The sequence below is a fragment of the Rhagoletis zephyria genome, unplaced genomic scaffold (assembly GCF_001687245.7).
Source record: "Rhagoletis zephyria isolate East Lansing unplaced genomic scaffold, Rhagoletis_zephyria_1.1 Rzeph_scaffold_03067, whole genome shotgun sequence".
Taxonomy (NCBI): Eukaryota; Metazoa; Arthropoda; class Insecta; order Diptera; family Tephritidae; genus Rhagoletis; species Rhagoletis zephyria.
The window spans coordinates 35,342-56,278 of record NW_016160151.1 but is presented as its reverse complement, the minus strand read 5'-3'; the positions used below and the strand labels follow the sequence as shown (position 1 = coordinate 56,278).

General features: G+C 37.7%; 1 protein-coding gene and 1 long non-coding RNA gene across 2 annotated transcripts; both read left to right on the top strand.

Moving 5' to 3' along the window:
* The first annotated feature begins 970 nt into the window (after positions 1–970).
* LOC108368319 (uncharacterized) lies at positions 971–1,669 on the top strand. The gene has a single exon (XM_017623164.1). It carries the CDS (start codon positions 971–973, stop codon positions 1,667–1,669), a length of 699 nt encoding a protein of 232 aa, XP_017478653.1.
* Positions 1,670–10,811: 9,142 nt separating this feature from the next.
* Positions 10,812–11,865, top strand: LOC108368318 (uncharacterized). Its single transcript, XR_001848351.1, has 3 exons — positions 10,812–11,230; positions 11,333–11,420; positions 11,644–11,865. It is a non-coding gene; the product is annotated as an uncharacterized LOC108368318 (long non-coding RNA).
* The last annotated feature ends 9,072 nt before the right edge of the window (positions 11,866–20,937 follow it).

The following is a 20,937-nucleotide window of genomic DNA, read 5'->3' as shown; positions in this document are numbered from 1 at the left end:
CCCCCCCCAATCCGAGATAGCCCGTGTCTATCGGACAGGTTTGCAGTCGGGGGTATTCAGACTGTATTTTAGCGGCGCACCTCTTTGATACCTGCCCGCCTCAGGGAGTAACGGTGGGCTTACCGTGTTATTGGGGGCTATGACACGACGGACAGGTTTGACCCCTACACTCGTGGGAACTACATGGACAACAACAACAATAAAAACAAACAAAACAAAAACAAACCAAAACTAGTACTAAATAACAGTACACCAGCGGGCTCTCATACTGCACCAAAACTGGCGGACCAGGTCGAGTCTAATATCGAAAATACTGGCAGCCAGGACCCGACAAGAATAACGCCGACAGTTGACGGACGTAAGGACGGCAATGGCTCCAAAGACCCTATATTTGGAACGGACAAAAGCAGGCACTATGCAACAGAAGGAAAGTCTGGGGCAGGTGGGATCTGAGGTTGCTTTGGCACCCAAAGATGATATACCACAAGCCTCGACGAGTACTGGACTGACAACCGGACAGTCTAGGAAATTCGGGGACGTCAGAAAGGCCACAGGTTTGAGTGGCGCAGGAGCCAAATGGTACCTGCGTTACGTCAACAAAGGCTTAACGTCTCAGGAGGCCAAGTAGAAAGTACTGGACCGGGAGAAGTCCAGTGACAGCAAAGGCGGGGCTGCGAAAGCTAATCCTCCGAAGGGGAATCCGGAGAAAAAGGCACCCCTAGACAGGGAAAACCCCGGTGACAGTAAACGGGGGGCTGCGGAGCTTAGTCCTCCTGAAGGAAAACCGGAGAAGAAGAAGAGCCGTCTTGAAACAGCGGCTCCAAAACATAAGTCAGGGGCCAGGAAGCCGGGTGTTAGCTATGCTAGCGCCACTAAGCGCATTCGACTGGCAGTTCTGCCGAAGGCTTTTCCTGAGTGCACACTCACTCGTGAGGATCAGGGAAAGATTGAGGACGCCATTGTGGAGGAGATGGGTAAGGGTTGGAGGTCAACACTCCAATTCGACGGCATCCACTTTCGGCCAGGCCTTATACTAGTCGACTGCTTGGATGCAGAATCAGCCGAATGGTTGCGCGAAATTGTCCCAAAACTGCCTGACTGGGATGGTGCGGAACTGACTACGTGCGATGGGGACAACATTGCCAGGGTGCACGTAATCACTACGTACCTACCAAAAGCTGCAGGAGTGGACATGCAGAAACTGCTGAACCTCATTATAGCACAAAATCAGGGAATGCATACCGACCTATGGAAGGTTTATAGGAGCAACGACGAGAATACGGGCAAACTGCTAACGATCGGGATAGACGACCGGTCGTTGGACGCTATCAAAAAGAAAAACTGCATCTTGCGATACAGGTTTGGTAGTGTTCCAGTGCTTGTGCACAAGGGCAGGGAACCGAAGGCGAAGACAGTCAAGCGAGATACTCCACCGGTTGGTCCAGAATTACCGAAGGAGGTGGCTGAGATGGTAGCCGTAGAAGCAGCTATAAGCGCGGTAGTAGAGGAAGTCAGTCTTCTACCTCATGAGATGGAGGGTATCGATGACTTTGACCTCGGGCTACTGACTATTTGTGCTGATGACGACTCGGAGAGAGCCACCTTGTCAGAGTTTCACGAAACCCTGACAACGGACGAAGATGATGAACGCGACGATGACCAGCACTAAGGTTGCACAAATAAACCTACATCATGCGAGGGCCGCGTCTGCGGTTATCGCTAGGGCAACCCTCAGGTCTACACTGGGAATAGTGCTGGTACAAGAACCCTGGGTCGTCAGGGGCCAAATAAGAGGCTTGGCAGTAGATAACAGGCAGGTAATTTGGGATACTAGGTGTACGAATCCTAGGGCGTGCTTGTTAATAACTAACAGCTTGAAACATATGTCTTTCAGATTTCCTGTCGAGGGATCTAGTAGCGGTCCAAGTCCCAGTCAACATCAACAGGACCATCCAGGACATCGTAGCCTCATCGGGCTACTTCCCAGGAGATGACACGCATGCCCCACCAGAGCTTGTCACTAAACTGGTGAAGTACTGCTAGGAAGCTACCCCTGATACTCGGGTGTGATGCAAATGCGCATAGCGAGGCATGGGGGAGCAGTGACACCAACCAAAGGGGTGAGTACCTTCTTGAATTTATCCTTAGAAATAAATTAGAAATCTTTAATGTTGGGAACATACCAACTTTTGTGACCCGCGCAAGGGAAGAGGCCCTTGATATAACCATAGGGAATACTCAAACGAAAGCGTTAGTGAAAGAGTGGAGAGTATCCAATGAACCCTCCATGTCAGATCGTAGAATAATAAGGTTTGACATTGTAACAACCCCTCCTATACATAGAGTTTTAAGGAATCCCAGGAAGACAGACTGGGAGAAGTTCAAAGACAACCTAAAGTTAAACGTAGCGCAACCTGGGCTGGGTCAGAAGATCAGGAATGAAAAAGAACTAGAATTCGCTACAAAGCGCTTCAATGAATTACTCATTGACGCATATGAAGACAGTTGTCCTATAAGTAAGGTACGTTCCTCCAGGGATGTATCCTGGTGGAACAACAACTTAAGTAAACTCAGAACCAAAGTCCGGAAACTGTTCAATCGAGCAAAATGAACCGGGTAGTGGTCAGAATACAGAAACACCTTAACTCTGTACAACAAGGAAATAAGGGAATCTAGCCGTTTAAGCTTTAGGAACTTCTGTGAAAGCATAGAAGATACTACGGAGGCTACAAGACTCTATAAGGCAATGGCCAAAACGAACTGTATTTCGTCCGCAAGTCTACGGAAGACTGATGGGAGTTTCACTGGGAGCGAGGAGGAGAAGATCAAACTTCTCATAGATACACACTTCCCAGGATCTACATCTTATTCCGAAACAGATCGGACTGAGCAGTGCAGTAAAATAAGCAGAGAAAAATGGTTAGTGGCTAAGGAAATATGCTCCGAGCCCTNAGGTGTACGAATCCTAGGGCGTGCTTGTTAATAACTAACAGCTTGAAACATATGTCTTTCAGATTTCCTGTCGAGGGATCTAGTAGCGGTCCAAGTCCCAGTCAACATCAACAGGACCATCCAGGACATCGTAGCCTCATCGGGCTACTTCCCAGGAGATGACACGCATGCCCCACCAGAGCTTGTCACTAAACTGGTGAAGTACTGCTAGGAAGCTACCCCTGATACTCGGGTGTGATGCAAATGCGCATAGCGAGGCATGGGGGAGCAGTGACACCAACCAAAGGGGTGAGTACCTTCTTGAATTTATCCTTAGAAATAAATTAGAAATCTTTAATGTTGGGAACATACCAACTTTTGTGACCCGCGCAAGGGAAGAGGCCCTTGATATAACCATAGGGAATACTCAAACGAAAGCGTTAGTGAAAGAGTGGAGAGTATCCAATGAACCCTCCATGTCAGATCGTAGAATAATAAGGTTTGACATTGTAACAACCCCTCCTATACATAGAGTTTTAAGGAATCCCAGGAAGACAGACTGGGAGAAGTTCAAAGACAACCTAAAGTTAAACGTAGCGCAACCTGGGCTGGGTCAGAAGATCAGGAATGAAAAAGAACTAGAATTCGCTACAAAGCGCTTCAATGAATTACTCATTGACGCATATGAAGACAGTTGTCCTATAAGTAAGGTACGTTCCTCCAGGGATGTATCCTGGTGGAACAACAACTTAAGTAAACTCAGAACCAAAGTCCGGAAACTGTTCAATCGAGCAAAATGAACCGGGTAGTGGTCAGAATACAGAAACACCTTAACTCTGTACAACAAGGAAATAAGGGAATCTAGCCGTTTAAGCTTTAGGAACTTCTGTGAAAGCATAGAAGATACTACGGAGGCTACAAGACTCTATAAGGCAATGGCCAAAACGAACTGTATTTCGTCCGCAAGTCTACGGAAGACTGATGGGAGTTTCACTGGGAGCGAGGAGGAGAAGATCAAACTTCTCATAGATACACACTTCCCAGGATCTACATCTTATTCCGAAACAGATCGGACTGAGCAGTGCAGTAAAATAAGCAGAGAAAAATGGTTAGTGGCTAAGGAAATATGCTCCGAGCCCTGGCTCAGGTGGGCGGTGAATACCTTCAAACCACTGAAGTCACCGGGAGCGGATGGAATTTTCCCTGGCATGCAACAACAGGGCTTAAAATGCGTGATTGGACCGCTATTAAAAATAATTAGAAGCAGCATAGCATTGGGTTATATACCAGATGCATGGAGAAGAGCGAAGGTTGTTTTCATCCCGAAGGTTGGAAAGAAGGACCCACTTCATCCAAAATCCTTCAGGCCAATCTGCCTGACCTCATTTGTACTAAAAGCTTTAGAAAAGGTAGTAGATAACTATGTAAGGACTACGGTCTTATTGAACTATCCGCTGAATTCGCGACAGCATGCATATATGGCGGGCCGCTCTACTGAAATCGCCCTATAGCTTAGGAAATAAGGAGACTGCTATATGCGCTTTTCTGGACATCGAGGGCGCGTTTGACAACACCTCGCATGCTGCAATAAACAGTGCTTTGATTAGCAGGGGGGTAAACAATATCCTCGGATCCTGGATTAATTACATGCTCCGCACCAGAAGGGTAAAAATACAAAACTGTACGAATAATACGGTTGTTGCCGGAACAACAAGGGGCTGTCCACAGGGTGGAGTGTTATCTCCACTACTATGGAATATAGTCGTCGACGGACTGCTCCAAGAGCTAACAGATACTGGACTAACCTGCCAGGGGTACGCCGACGACATTGTAATATTATGCAGAGGGAAATTCGAAAACACCCTGTGTGATAGAATCCAGCTATGGCTGAACGTAACCAAAAAATGGTGTGCTAAAGTGGGCCTAAACGTAAATCCAGCAAAAACCACTATAGTACCGTTCTCAAGGAAATACAAACTTGATAGTCTAAAAGCGATAAGGCTAGATGGAGGTTCTTTTAGATCTTACCCCTCTTCATATTTACATACAGGCTCAGGCGAAAAGAGCTTTACTACGGATGACTGGTACCAATATCTGGGCAGCAGGGTGTCTTGGTCGTAGGAAGTTAGATATTCTTACGAATAAGTCCCGTGAAATTGCAATACCGAGGGATACCATGCATCCGAGGTTCAGCTTTACAAAGAGGTTTAAGACTGAACTGAGTAATAAGAAGAGCTGGGCAGGCATATGCGAGACATATCGGATAAACCAAAACACCTAGTACACTGATGGCTCATTGATCGACGAGGGTACCGGGATAGGGGTAGTTGGACCGAGGTTAAGATACTCGGAACCCATTGGGAAACATATGTCTATTTTCCAGGCTGAAACATACGGCATAGAAAGATGCGCGGATTTTAATATCAAGCGAAACTACCGGAATCAGAACATCATGATCTTGACTGACAGCCAAGCGGCTATCAAGGCCCTCAGATCTCACCAGGTAACATCTAAACTGGTGATGGAGTACCTCGACAAGCTGAATACTCCNTAGTTGGACCGAGGTTAAGATACTCGGAACCCATTGGGAAACATATGTCTATTTTCCAGGCTGAAACATACGGCATAGAAAGATGCGCGGATTTTAATATCAAGCGAAACTACCGGAATCAGAACATCATGATCTTGACTGACAGCCAAGCGGCTATCAAGGCCCTCAGATCTCACCAGGTAACATCTAAACTGGTGATGGAGTACCTCGACAAGCTGAATACTCCTGGTCTGACCAATCGGGTTTGGGTTCTCTGGATTCCGGGACATATTGGTATTAAAGGAAACGAGATCGCCGATAAACTAGCGAAGAAAGGTGCATCAACCCCAAGAACGATAGAATACAAGATTGCGCATTCCCGCAGATTGACATTTGTGGCAACGGGTAAAAAAAGAACATGGCGAAGAACAATGAGTTGACAGTTGTGAATTTGCAGTGAGAAAACGTGTTTTCTTCTCGATTCACCAATTTCTCAAGCCATCTTTGAATATAGCAAATTAAGCACAACGTTAACAAAAAATATACAACCACTCTTGAAATGTGTTCAAAAGAATAGGTCATATTAATTAACTATTTATCATTTTTGGGTTTGTATTGCAGGTGCCAAAAAAGTGATAATATCTTGTCGCAGCGCGTGGTTTCCTGCAGAAAGTGGTCGATGCTTGCTTACCTTCGATTTTAATTTGTAAATTGTGGTATTTCAACGCTTTCAACTTAACATGTCGAGTTTAAAAGTGGTCCGTAAAGTGCTTCATGCATATTACGCTGGTGTCTAAATTGTATGGCTTCACCTGCCGGCAGAACTCTACCCACTTTCTGGCCAAGGCGTCGTCGCGGCGAAACAAAAAAAACTGCATTTGGGGGCTTTAACCCTACGGCTGCTGCAATTCAACACACGACACGACATTTTTATAAAGTTTTTATTACAAATAAAACGTTTTTTACTTCAGAACGCGCGAATTACTTCGATTTTTCGCTTGAAAGTGCACAATACGTTTGCAATACGTTTGCACTTGTTTCTAAACAAAAAGTTTGTTTACGTATTGCCATAAATGTCAAAGTCGGCAAAACCAAAGTAGCGGTTTCGGGAATGCGAACCTTTCTACAGCTTGGGAAAAGGGGCACTCTCTGAACTAATTCGGCTAGAGGAAGAAGCTCAGAGGAATCACTACTGGGATAATCTACCAGGTCTAGAGCAGTCCAAAGCACTTTTATGAACATATAACCTAGAACGCTTCAAGGAATGTATGAACTTATCAAAGAATAACTTAAAAATTGTTACAGGAATTCTGACAGGACACTATCACCTGACTAAACTGGGAATTTACTCGCATGAGCGATGCAGATTTTGCAGGATGAAAAACGAGACTGCACAGCACATCTTAGAAGAATGTCCTGCACTGATGCATAAACGCAAAAGGCACCTGGGTGAACATCTGATAACCAAAGGCGAAGTGAAATCCGTAGATTTAGGTTCTATACTAAAGTTTCTCTCGGATACTGGATTAATAGACACACTATAATCCATGAACACATGGCACAATAGATCTTAAGGTCGCAGTGCTCTATCCCCAACAATAATAATAATAATCTAAAAAGTAAAAAAAGTTAATTGAGATTGGAAGGAGGCAAAAAATATTTGATATATTAAGTGTTTATTGTGCTTGTGCTTGTGTGAATGTGTTTTGTACATACATTTCCATTCTTATTTTACGTTCCTTTACTTTTACTGTTATTCTCTTTTAGTGAGCGCATTTTGCTTACGCTCTGGCATTTGGCACTTTTCAGATTTTAGTCCAAAAATATAAGGAATGAACCTGCTATCGCATTTAAGGCCCGTCCACATAGAACTTTGGCGTTGCGTTGGCGTTGGCGTCGCTTCAACAGCTGACTATGAATACATGAATCCAAATGCAGCCGTCCACATAGCCAAAATTCGACAACGCTCACGCCAACACAAAGCAAAAAGATGGCCAACTCTCAACTTTTCGCGTGCGTCGCTCGTCAGCTGTTGCAAATGAATAAAATTATGTGAAATATTTTTTCTTTTTAATCAAGTGCGGGCAAGAAATATCGTTTTTAATGCAATTATTGATATGAAATATTAATTTATCTGTCGTTAGTATGTTAATTTAGTGGCCCAAGCATTCGCTGCCAAGCGTTCATTGTAGCAAGCATACTTTTAACGTGCGTTATGTCAAACTAACGCCAACGCCAAAGCCAACGCGAAAGTTCTATGTGGACCGCCCTTTAGCAAAAGTACATTTACGCGAGTTCGAAATCGTATGCTTTTGACAAACAGCCGTGTTCCAGTAGCTTATTCAGATCCGTATCTATCACGATCAATTCGCACAGAGAAGATAATGTGCAAAAAACCTACTGAAAAGGAAAAAAGAAATTTTAAACAAAAAATTCAATGCAAAAGCTTGAATTGTTTAAACCATAACCGAAAATTCGTTTGTGTATATATTCATTTTTCGGTGCTGTGAATTGAAATTTCCTCAATTAAATAGGAAAAACAAAAACAGAGTTGATCACAGATTGAGCCAGATTTCTATCAGGAAATATTTATATTGGGATCGACAGGGTTCTTAGTCTTGATCATAACGGTATTTTTTTAGGTGGAAAAAATAATTATTGGTGTATTGAAGGTCGAAAAATAAATTTTTGAATTTAATGTAATTGGAATAACTAAAAAACTACTATATTAATTTAAAATATTTTGATCTCGTTTGAAAGGTATTAAAAATATCTTTTTAATGATATATATATATGTTTTACTAGTTTTGTAAAGCTTATGAGAAAAATGAGATTTTATAAAAAAAAACATGACAAAATTAAAAACAAAATGATTATTATTAAATCACGTTATTGTCAACATAAAAAACTAGCTAATCACCTAAAGGGAAAATAAGCTTTCATTACATTTTACTTATTTTAAGTGATTAAGGGCCGGTTACTCAATGTCTGGTTAACACTAATCTGCGGTTAAACATCGTTACCGACGTCTTCGACTCCATGCATATAACAGGGAGTCGGTAACGTCGATAACGATGTTTAACCGCAGATTAGTGTTAACCAGACATTGAGTAACCGGCCCTAAGTGTATTACTATTGTATATTTATCTCGTAATGTATACATGTGCGAAATATTATCTGCACAAGGTGTTCAGCTCTCTTCTTCGGCAACACAGAAAGGAAAACTCTACTTTGTGCGGGTTATAATCCCTAAGTGTGGCCGAAGGCCGCCTACGCAGAATGATCTTCTATGCAAAAGGTGTTCAGCCCCTCTTCTTTGGCAACACCGAAAGGAGAATTCTACTTCTTGAGGGTTATAATTCCTAAGTGCGGCCGAAGGCCGCCTACGCAGAAAGGTGTTTTCTGCAAACGGTGTTCAGCCCATCTTCTTTGGCAACACAGAAAAGATAATTCTACTTTGTGAGGTATATAATAATAATATAAGGTGTTCTCTGCGAACAGTGTTCAGCCGCTCTTCTTTGGCAACACAGAAAGGAGAATTCTACTTTGTGAGGGTTATAATCCCTAAGGGCCGTTTGCACCATGTCTAGTTAATTCTAACTCCCAGTTAAACATCTTTATCGACGTTATCGACACCCATCATATAACATGTGATCGATAAAGCAGTTAACGTGCTTAACTGAAGGATGTACCTCCAGTTAGCGTTAACTAGACATGGTGCAAACGGCCCTAAGTGCGGCCGAAGGCCGCCTACGCAGAAAGGTGGTCTCTGTAAAAGGTGCTCAGCCTCTCTTCTTTGGCAAAAAAAATACATTTATTAAAAATAAATTTTTTAAAAAAAAAAAACATGTTTATTCATACATTTTTTTCAATAAAGAATAGCATTATTGTATGTCATTTTTATTACCTTTCTAACGACATAAAAATCTTTGAAACATGGTTAATGGTTTAAGAGATATTTAAGTTTAAAAAATTAATTTTTTGACTTTTTGGCTTTGAATAAAACTTACATAGGTAATTCTCTAGTGTAGGGTAACAACCCCTAAAAAAGGTCCGGAAAAGTCGGGAGGGGTACCAAACGACCCGTTGCGGTCCCCCTATTAACAATCCGGAGGGGGAAGGCTAATATTATTAACCATTTAAAAGTTATGAACAAAAAACTTTTGTTAAATTTCGTTGTTTTCTATGGGCAATTACACCGACAAAGATTCACTAAATCACCTGTTCTCACTTTTTAAACACTATTAAAATATATAATTTAACTTATTTATTAAACAAACACATAGTTTTATCAACCTAAGATAGATTATTTTGTTATTAAAAAGAAGTTGACAATCTTTGCGAACTGAAACGCGAGATTCCAAAATAGCTATAGTGCTGCCACTGTATTAGTATTTCGTAATAATTCACTTTTCCTTATAAGGTGTGTGCACTGTTCAATGCTTTTCGGTATCTTCTTTCGTTTAATATATATATAAATAATGAAAATTTTTAATAAAAAATCGCGCGATTTTTTATTAAAAATTCTCGCCTGCGGCGCTTTTCCCATAAAAATCAATACTTCGATAAAGAATGAAAATTTTTAATAAAAAATCGCGCGATTTTTTATTAAAAATTTACGGCTGCGGCGCTTTTTTCATAAAAATCAATACTTCGATAAATAATGAAAATTTTTAATAAAAAATCGCGCGATTTCTTATTAAAAATTTTCGCCTGCGGCGCTTTTCCATAAAAATCAATACTTTGATAAATAATGAAAATTTGTAATAAAAAATCGCGCGAATAGGAAAAAAAAAAATCTAAACCGAAAATTCAATACAAAAACTTGAATTGTTTTAACCATAACCCAACATTTGTTTGTGTATATATTCATTTGTCGGTGCTGTCAATTATAATTTCCATACTTAATTAGGAAACAAAATAAACAGAGTTGATCACAAATTAATCCAGATTTCTATCAGCATCATATCGATGTTGAATTTGCGTAACTTTTCTTTATCCAAATAATGTAAAATAATAAATGAAATCTCGATCGGCAATCACTGAAACGCAGCTAGCGACTGTATACTCGAAAAAGCAATGTTGCCACTTTTTCACATTAAACCATGTTCGAATCGTGGAAATTTTGGAAGATCATAGGGTTGCTTTTAGCATTTAGATTCTTAATGCATAAATGGAGTTGCATTTAGTTGCATTTAGGTGACGAATTTTGTATGGATAAATGTACATTTAGAGTAGCATTTAGAGCTAAATGTGCTTTTACGCGTAGGCAAAAACAGCCCATTAATGTACACACCTTATAAAACAACGATACTATCGATAGTGCTATCGATTGTTCTCCAGCTCTACTGGGTACCCGTATCGTTCTATCACTAAGTATTTATAAGTGGGAATTGCGATAATAAATATTAAATATATGTACATAGGCCAGGTTGGGGTTTCGATTTATATAGATAACAAACAACGCCACTGTTTGTTTCGATCGAAATCCGTATCAAGGAAAAATTTTCCACTTTTGCAATAGTATCAGTACCAGACACTTTCGCCGTAGATAACAAACAACGCCGCTATTTGTCTCGATCGAAATCCGTATCAAGGAAAAATTTTCCGCCTTTGTAATAGTATCAGTACCAGACATTATTTCGCGGTTTAGTCATCGCTCTCAATTGGTACCTGTGTGAGGGGTATCGGTGCAATATTACATAGTTATACGATTAATATCAAGAAAAATCAATGGAAGATATAACACCCCTTACAAATCTTCAACAGGTTCGAATATCAAATTATACATATCAAACATCATGGATATCAAATATTGAAGTTGTCCTAAATTTTATTTTTAACTATTATCCTTCGTTTCTCTTATTTCAGTTGTAAATACATATATGTATGTATATTTCTTCAGTGAATATTTCCATTGTATGAGTTTCCGTTTTTAATTGCGAATCACTGAGTTAATGTAAGTTTTATTTAATATTAGCCCTGTTCCAGGTACTTCACGATTTGCAGGTTTACAGGATTTACAGGAAAAGCTGTTTTCGCCATTATTAAACCTTATGGGAGGTGCGGGAACGACTTCCTGTAAAAACGTGAAAATCGTAAAGCACATTGAACAGACGTATTGTTACACACTTATTTATTTTTGCTCTTTGGCTTGGGTTACGAATCTCTTCTGACTCCAGGGCTCAGGCGAGGTGATTCAAAATAGTGGGAAAAATAGAAGACCCCCTACGCAGAAAGAAGTTCTGCGTAAAAATACTATAACACATAAATGGCAGAGACCTACAGTTTTACGTCGACTCCGAACGTCTATTGTATTTTTATGAGAAGCTGTTGGCACGATTACGATAACCGGGCGACTAATTTTGAACAAAGACGTCAATAGAGGTTTTTGAAGCAAGTATATCGGTTTAATTTATTTTGATGGGAAACAAAAACTGCAGGAGTTACCAAGGGTCAAAGGTTAAATTAATAATTTTTTTAAATCCAAATATCTCAAAAACGAAAGGACAGATTTGAGAGTTTTTGATGTCTTTTAATAGGAAATATGAATGCCTTTAATACAATATAAAAATGTAATATACATCTTGTAAATTTTTAGCAACAACTCAATTTAACTAAAAAAAGTTACATAAAATTTTAAACAAACACATGGTTTTTAAAAAATTGAATTAATAAATATATGTAAAAATTTTATAATTCAGTAGTATATAGAACAAGTTTTCATTTGGTATACCACATCATGTCTTCAGTCCGTACTAGGGATGGGCGATTAATGAATTAATCTAACAGGCTGATTAATCGAAAGCCGATTAATTAATTAATCAAAGAATAATTATTTTCGATTAAACAAAATTATTAGGGTTCCGATTATCTACATATTCATGCCTATTACGGTATCCGACGGATGCCATCCGCACGGATCTAATCAGATTCGTACAGTCGGAATAAGCGAAGGGNTGGTATACCACATCATGTCTTCAGTCCGTACTAGGGATGGGCGATTAATGAATTAATCTAACAGGCTGATTAATCGAAAGCCGATTAATTAATTAATCAAAGAATAATTATTTTCGATTAAACAAAATTATTAGGGTTCCGATTATCTACATATTCATGCCTATTACGGTATCCGTTTGATACCGTAATAGGCATGATTGATTAATCAGAATCTAATTAATTTGATTAATCAGCAAACTGATTAATCATAACCTGATTAACGAGAAATCTGAGTATTTGCTGATATATTTTGTTTTACATACATACATACATACATATGTGTGTATACAAAAATAGAAAAGAATTTATACATACATATCGTCCTTTAAATTACAAAACCGCGTATCGTCATTCTGCAAAACCGCGTAATTGACTTTGGCTGCCAAAAATTGGATTTGCTCACACAAGCTCTTGGCTCAAACCTTATCCATTCGTCCTGAAATATACTAGCCAGAAATGCGATTCCTTTATAGAAAAAGAGAACCATTTTGAAATATGAGTGTTTTTGCTCTAGAACATAATTTATGCAACCACACATACACGGTCTTGCATTATCTTGATACGCGGTTTTGCATTTTGTTGATACGTGGTTTTGTACTTTAAACGACAATATGTACATATGTACCTATATATCGTTGTTTAAAGTACAAAACCGTATCAACAAAATGCAAAACCGCGTATCAAGATAATGCAAAACCGTCCGTCTGTCTGTCCGTGTACACGATAACTCGAGAACAAATTGAGATATGTCAATGAAATTTGGTAAGTAGGTTGCCCTTTATCCAAGGTGGGTTTGGATCGAATGGGCATAATCGGACAATAACCACGCCCACCTCCCATATAACGGTATTTTCGAAATATGCAAAATCGACGATATTTCCGTAGATACTGTTTCAAAATTCTTGAAAGTTGGTACGCGAAATAGAATTGTGGCACAAAATAAGACAGTTATGACATTTTTCGAAAATGGGCGTGGCACCGCCCACTTACGATGAAATGCTGTATTTCTGTAGTCCCTTACCAATCCCCACCAAACTCGGTACAAACATTTCTTAGAGCCTCAAAATTTTTGAAATCAGACAATATATCCCATATAACGGTAAATTTCAGAAATACGAAAATTCCGATATTTCGATAATTAAACACGCCACCTTACAACAGTCTCCTAACAAGACACAATATTATTGATTCTTTTCTTAATGGGCGCGGCACCACCCTCTTATGACTACATACATAAGTGTATATTGATAGCCCCATTATCGATTTCCACCAAACTTGCTCCAATTATTTCAATATCTCATAGCATATTATCGAAACTGTTTGACATCGGGAAAAATACTCTTGCTTATCATGCAATAATGAAAGTGAAATGACGAAAGTGAAAAGTGAAAAAACGGTATTTAATACGCGCGCCGGGTATATAAAGGGCGGTTTCGCCCGAAATTATACTTTACTTGTTTTTTTTTTTTATAAAGCAATCGCATTTCTGGCAAGTTTATTTCAGGACGAATGGATAAGTATTGAGCCAAGAGCTTGTGTGAGTAAATCCTATTTTTGGCCGCAAATGCCAGTTACGCGGTTTGCAGAATGACGATACGCGGTTTTGTACTTTAAAGTTTAAACGACGATATGTGAACGTATTTTTCATTTTAAGCAGCTATGTACATCCATATGCACATTTACGTCGTATGTTCTACATAGTACGTACTTGTTTGGCATTTTATTTTTATTATGTAATGAGAAATACATATATTGAATGTGCATACGAACATACATATTTCCACATACAAACATACATACTGTTACTCCCAAAATTGTGTGTACGGCTCTTTTTTGTTAATATGTATTCGCAATGTTTTACATGCTAAAATATTTTTATTAATTTTGTTTTAAAATATGACTTATGTTCCCATTTAAAACCAAGAATGATACTGTGTACAAAAATTAAGAAAAATCTGCAAAGTTTCAGCAAAATCGCGAACTTTTGTATACGAATTTTTAAAAAGAATTCAGGTATGCATTTGTATAGCCCATTAAATTTTAGTTAAATAATTTGCAAATTTCAAATGTCTAAAAATTCGCGTTGATTATTGAGATTTTTTTTGCTGGCTGTCCGCGTTTTTTTCATATAAAAAAATTCTGAAAATTTTTTATATGGAAATTCAGCAAAAGAATTGTAGAAAGTCAACGCGATTTTTTAGAGATTTGAATTTTGCACAGTATTATACTGAAATATAAGCTATAAAACTTCATACCTGAATTCTTTATAGAAATTCGTATTAAAAAGTCCGCGACTTGCGCGCTTTTGCTAAAATATAGGCCTTATTGTAATATAAAATTAACAAAAAATTTCTAGTATGTAAAACATTGCGCATATTAACAAAAAATTGCCGTACGCTCAATTTTGAGAGTAACAGTATAAAAAAAAATTTCATTTGGTTTGAAAGAAAACTCGAAAGAAGTGAACACAGTTATTCAAATTTCAATTAATTTTTTTGGAGTAAACAGTATTACTCAGTATCTGCTTAATTAGAATCTTATTAATTAAATTATTTGACTAATCAGGATTATGATTCATTAAAAACTTGATTAACCGATCCCTGGTCCGTACTATACAGTGTTTAAAAAAACCTGAGGACCAATTCTCGTTCAATGAAATTGTGAAGTGAAAATGAAAAATTCAATGTCAGTGAAAATTAAATTTTTTCACTTTATGAAACTCGTGATAAGGCTGTATATCATTTTAAGCGATTCCCGTTCATGTAAGGCTTTTCCATTAACAGCTAGCACGAAATTATTTGGTAAATTATTGTGAGTTTAAGACAAGATCATGAATTTGGGAAAAATGCCCAACCTTTTTCACAGGAACAAACCCGGTTTAAAAAAAGTTTTCACAGTGAAAACTTTTTGACCAATCAATTTTCGTTTGAAAACAGAATCGTAATTTTATGTGAAGTGATGAAGTTTTCACTTCACGTTTTCACCATGACTTAATAATTAAAAGTTTGCTCACTAGTGACATTCGAGTTTTGACACTCCCTTAACTCCCTTACAACGGGTTCCACACACACACGCACTCACACACTAAAGGAAAGTCGAGATATTTTGGCCCTTATTATGAGTTGCATTCGATTTTCGATCTTCGCTGGCTATCGAAGATTTGTAGGTTTGACGTCAAATTGGCTTCTACCTGTTTTATTGTACCATGCTTCTCAGCGANTTGCTCACTAGTGACATTCGAGTTTTGACACTCCCTTAACTCCCTTACAACGGGTTCCACACACACACGCACTCACACACTAAAGGAAAGTCGAGATATTTTGGCCCTTATTATGAGTTGCATTCGATTTTCGATTTTCGATCTTCGCTGGCTATCGAAGATTTGTAGGTTTGACGTCAAATTGGCTTCTACCTGTTTTATTGTACCATGCTTCTCAGCGATTAAAAATATACTATTGTGAACAACCTAAACGAGCGAAATTCACAATAGTGCTATTCTTCACCGAATGAGTGCCATAATACCAAATGAAAATTCGTTCGATCAGCACTTTCGACCACAGTCGAAGATCGAATGCAACTCATAATAGGGGCCTTTGACCACGCTAATCTCAAAAACTACTGAACGGATTTATACGAGATTTTTAAGTGAAATTTGTATCGATAGGATAGACCTTTAGTACTTTAAATTCCTATAGGGCAACGGCTCTTTGCTTAGCAAAGTGCGGCTCTTTTTACTTTCTCTTTGCTTAGAACAGGGGTTCCCAAACTTTTCAGTGCGGGACCCTTGTTGTGCTAAAAAAATTTCGCGGCACCCCTACTCTTCAAATGTCTACGAAAACAAGAAAACACAATGCAAACTGTATGCTCATTTCCTTTTAATGTGAGGACTGAAATTGTTATGATGATTTCATTACTCCTTTAAGTTTATTGGGAGCTTTGACAATTTTACCCCGAAATCATCTGACGCTGAAAGCGTGCTGGTGCATTTGTTTTTAACCAACTTCACAAAAAGGAGGTTATCAATTCGTCGAAATATTTTTTATTATCATTTTTTTTTTTATGTATGGTACCGCATAAGTTTGGACTACGTTAACCGATTACTATACCTCTTTTTTTTTTTAAGGGACAGGTGGTCCCATTCTAATTTGATTTGCATCCGATCATTGGATCATGAAGAGATTAACGATAATCTTAAATTTTTATATGAGAATTAAAGTCGGTTTTGGTTTTTGCTTAAAAATTTCTTGTGTATGTAAGCATTTGTTAAAAATGCAGTCTCACATAGAAATGTAAAAGTAAAAGTCACTAGTAGTTTTAATAAAATCTTGTCAACAGCAGTATTTTCTGCATACACTTGCATCCAGAACTCTTTTGGCTCCCTTCGTATTATTTAATATTCAAAGTGCTGTCTTCACTGATGTCCAGAAGGTTGTCAAAAGCTTAATTTGTCATCTCTTGTCTTGTTTACTTTTCGGGTCACATGTAAACGGGTTTGTTATCCAGCTGTAGACATCCTCAAAATCAATGTTGGGAAAATATTCGACAATGATCTTTTCTAAGAAAATAACTTTTACAGCCAATTTTACGAAAGCAATTTAAGATAAAAATCATTTAAACTTTTTGAATATTATATGGGATTGACAGAAAATAAAAAACCATTTTCCATTTAAATTGCTGGTGAAACTTGCTGTTATCAATTTTCATAGCGTTAACATTGAAGTTACATACGTTTTTCAGATTTACTTTGTTTATTTATAGGGGTTTCATGGAAAATGCTAAAAATTCTAAAATATACACTGCCGGAACAAAGTATTGGCACAGCAAATTTTTCACAATATATGCAACAATTTTCATTCTAATATTTTTCTGCTAATTTCGTATAAAAATATGGTTAATCTACAACAAAAAACATCAAAATATAATTCTAAACTTTGTGAAAAACTCGAGAAAATGCATCAAATGTTTTTGAGTATGCAGATTTGTCGCCCAATCAATTATATAATAATAAAGTGCAAGTTTTAAGTAGCTGGGAATTACCGTTGATTTTTGGCAATTTTTTTCAAGCAGTCTCTTCTATACAAAAATTTTTTTTTTTTTATGGAAATAATGGAAAACACTTTCAACAAAAAAAAATTCTTAAAAATCAACGCGATTTTTGACTAACTCCGACAATTTTGGTACTAAAAACTGAAAGAAAACATGGCTTACCTCCTAAGGTGTTTACCTATTTTCCCAGTGGGTACCCGCAATTGGAGAATGCGAATTGGCTTTCTGACTTAATGTTCTTTGCCAAGATAATGGAACATTTGCAAAACTTGTCTCTACAAGGAGAGAATAAAGATGTTTTTGATTTGTCGCAAATTATTTTAAGTTTTGAAGCTTTATTCATGATCTCAAAAACAGAATATTTCATTATTTTACATGGCTAGAAAAAAATATTGCACATGATTTAAAAGCAGATTTTGAAAAAAGATTTGCCGATTTGAAATTATTTAAATGTACGTTTGCATACTTCTAAACCCTTTTTTTATGTAACATAACTGAGGAGGAATTTACAATATCTGAAATACTCCTTTTTAAGAAAAGCGAAGAAGAGTTAGAGTTTTTGGAATTAAAAGAAGATAAGGCACTGGAAATGCAACATAAAGTTTGCCATTGCTTGAATTCGGCAACAAGGACCAGATTTTAAATATCCGCTGGTGCAAATAGCTGCGTGACGTATATATTAAATTTTTGGTACAACGTATAACTGTGAGTTTTTGTACTCTAGAATGAAATTCGTAGTCAGAATAAGTTAACATTAGTTGCATTCGCGTACCTGATAATTATTGAAACTTATAAAAACTATCAGCTTTTTTTGTTCGCTTGCAAAGTAAGGCAAATTGAGAGAACAAAATGGCATTTCATTTTGAGGGAGAGGTGCTAGTTTCTGCTGGAAAAATTTTTGCCAACAGCAATTTTCCAACAAGAAAACAGCTGATCAAAAACAGCTTGTTGGAATTTGCGCAAATCGCTAAATTTGATTTGATAGTTTGGAAGGAAAACTAATAAAATGCGACTAACTAAACTTATAAGAAGTAAGTAATTATTCGTTTAGTCAGTGAACTGTGCCAGGATAAGACTTCGGGATTTGTTCGCGTACTATTTTGGATATTTTTCTCTTGAGAGATGACATTTCGCTGTTGGACATTTTTTACTGGAGATTTTAAACGACTATTGATTGACTAACCACCATTTAACAGAACTGTTACGAACGGCTTTAACTGACGTAAAACCAGATATTGAAAATTTAGCCAAAGGGATCTTTTGAATTTTCTTTAATATCTATCTTAGGTGCGTTAGAATAATAATAAAATTAATGTTTTTGTTGTTTTTTGTGGCTCTTTGTTGCATTTAGAATTTACATGTGGCTCTTTTCAGCCTCGGCCGTGCCCACCCCTGCTATAGGGTGTCCACCTGTCTAAAAAATTATTACATCCGCATTGTTTGCTGGATTACAGGAAATAAGGTGTCAAATAGAAGGGCTCGGCTTTTAGATGTTCAATAATGTATTACTTTTTGAGTAGGGTTGCCACTTTTTAAAAATTATAAGATCTACGTTTGTTGGACTAAAAACTGAGGTACCAAGAGAAAGGATATGGTCTCTGCATGTGAAATAAGTTTTTATTTTTTGTTTGAGTGGGGTTTCCACCTATTTAAAAATTATGTTTGTATAATACGCGCGGGCATTTTTTGTTAATGACATTAGATTTGCAAAGTTCATTCGGTTTAAAAAAGTGAGGCTTGACCTTCCGTTTGCAGTAAGGTTTAATTTTTCGAATAGGGTTGCAACCTGTGTGAAAACTTAAAAAATGTGGGCAACCTGTTTAGTTGGCAACCGCATCTTATTTAATATCTACAAATTCAGCGCGTGGGGAAGCCTCGCCCAAATGAGGCCGGCTAGTATGATATAAAATGAATATATGGGGTATTCACAACGGTGTCGTAAGTGTCGTATTGTTGTATGGCATAAACTTTAAACGCTTAAAAAATATATTAAGAGGGTTCGCAAAGTACCATCAAAGTCATATTATGAATTTCGGCAATGATAAAAATTAGTTGGTTGTCGCTTCAAGTTCTCTAAATAATTATTTAATCTTTTAAAGTTTTCGACATACAACAATACGACGCATACGACACCGTTGTGAATCCGTCAATAAATTAGGTACATCAACTGAAAGATAAATTAATTATATTTATTTTGGCACATTACTTTTTTTAATCGGCTATGTAGTTCATAAGATATTAATATTTAAAAAATAAAAAAAAAAAAACCTTCAACACTGAATATTTTTAAAACTAGAAGGCCCCGGAACTTAAAAAAGGGTATATTTGAAAAGCGTAGGGTGTGGGTTGTTCACACTTGCCTTGTTATATGGTTATCTGGTTAAAAATTATTATTCTGTAGTGTATGTTATTGTGGTTAACTAAGGTGACCAACTGTCCTCATTTAAGAATGATAGTCCTCCTTTTTTCAGGCATGTTCTCCTTTGTAAAGTGTCCTCCTTTTTGACATTTGGGCCATTCCGTTGTGACTGGTTGGATATTTTACTCCAGAATGTGATCAATTCTGAATTATAACTATGTCGTCGGAACTTATACAATAGCGAAAGATATTTTTTAACATAGAACGATAACTAGTGCATAAAATTGCTTTAACAAAAATACCAAACGATTTCTTAGTTTTATGTAATTATCATTTGAATGAATGTGACCGGTGGGACACTGAAAATAACCTATTGTACCCTTGTGCACTCAAAGATGAGTTTTGGCCAAAACACTTAATCCTCACGAACGATGTTTTTGTGTTGTAAAATATGAATAATAATAATAATAATAATAATAATAATAGATTGGCGCTTACACATATGTTAGTGTTTGGCCGAGCTTCTCCTCCGATTTGTGGCGTTCGCCTTGATGTTGTCACACAAAGCGGAGGGACCTACAGTTTTACGCCGACTCCGAACGGCGATGGTATTTTTTATGAGAAGCTGTTTTTCATGGCACAGTTACAGTTGGAGGTTTGCCAGTGTCTGCCGAGGGACGACCGCTGTTAAGAAAAAGCCTTTTTTCTAAATTCTTACGATGTTGCTTTGACCAGGGTTTGAACCCAGGTGTTGCGGAGTGGAAGCGCGCACTGCTTGCCACTACACCACAGCGGCCATATGAATTATACGCTTTCGTTTTCAATACCATGATGAGTTTCGCCCATGGTGAAATAAATATAAGGTGATGCCACTTACATAACCTCACTTTTTCTGCATACCAATTGCGACCATGCATTTTGGGGTAGTTGAAAAAGGGGATAAGGTTAGGATTATTTTTGCTACTTTTTGGGTACTATTTCCAATACATATGTACATATATCACACCCCACACCAGTTAAATGAAGCTTGCATCAATAAAATATTTTTTCTGTAAACCAGTGTAATTACAGT

Excerpts from the sequence above, each read along its gene's own strand:
- LOC108368319 (XM_017623164.1), top strand. The coding sequence starts at position 971 with ATGGGTAAGGGTTGGAGGTCAACACTCCAATTCGACGGCATCCACTTT.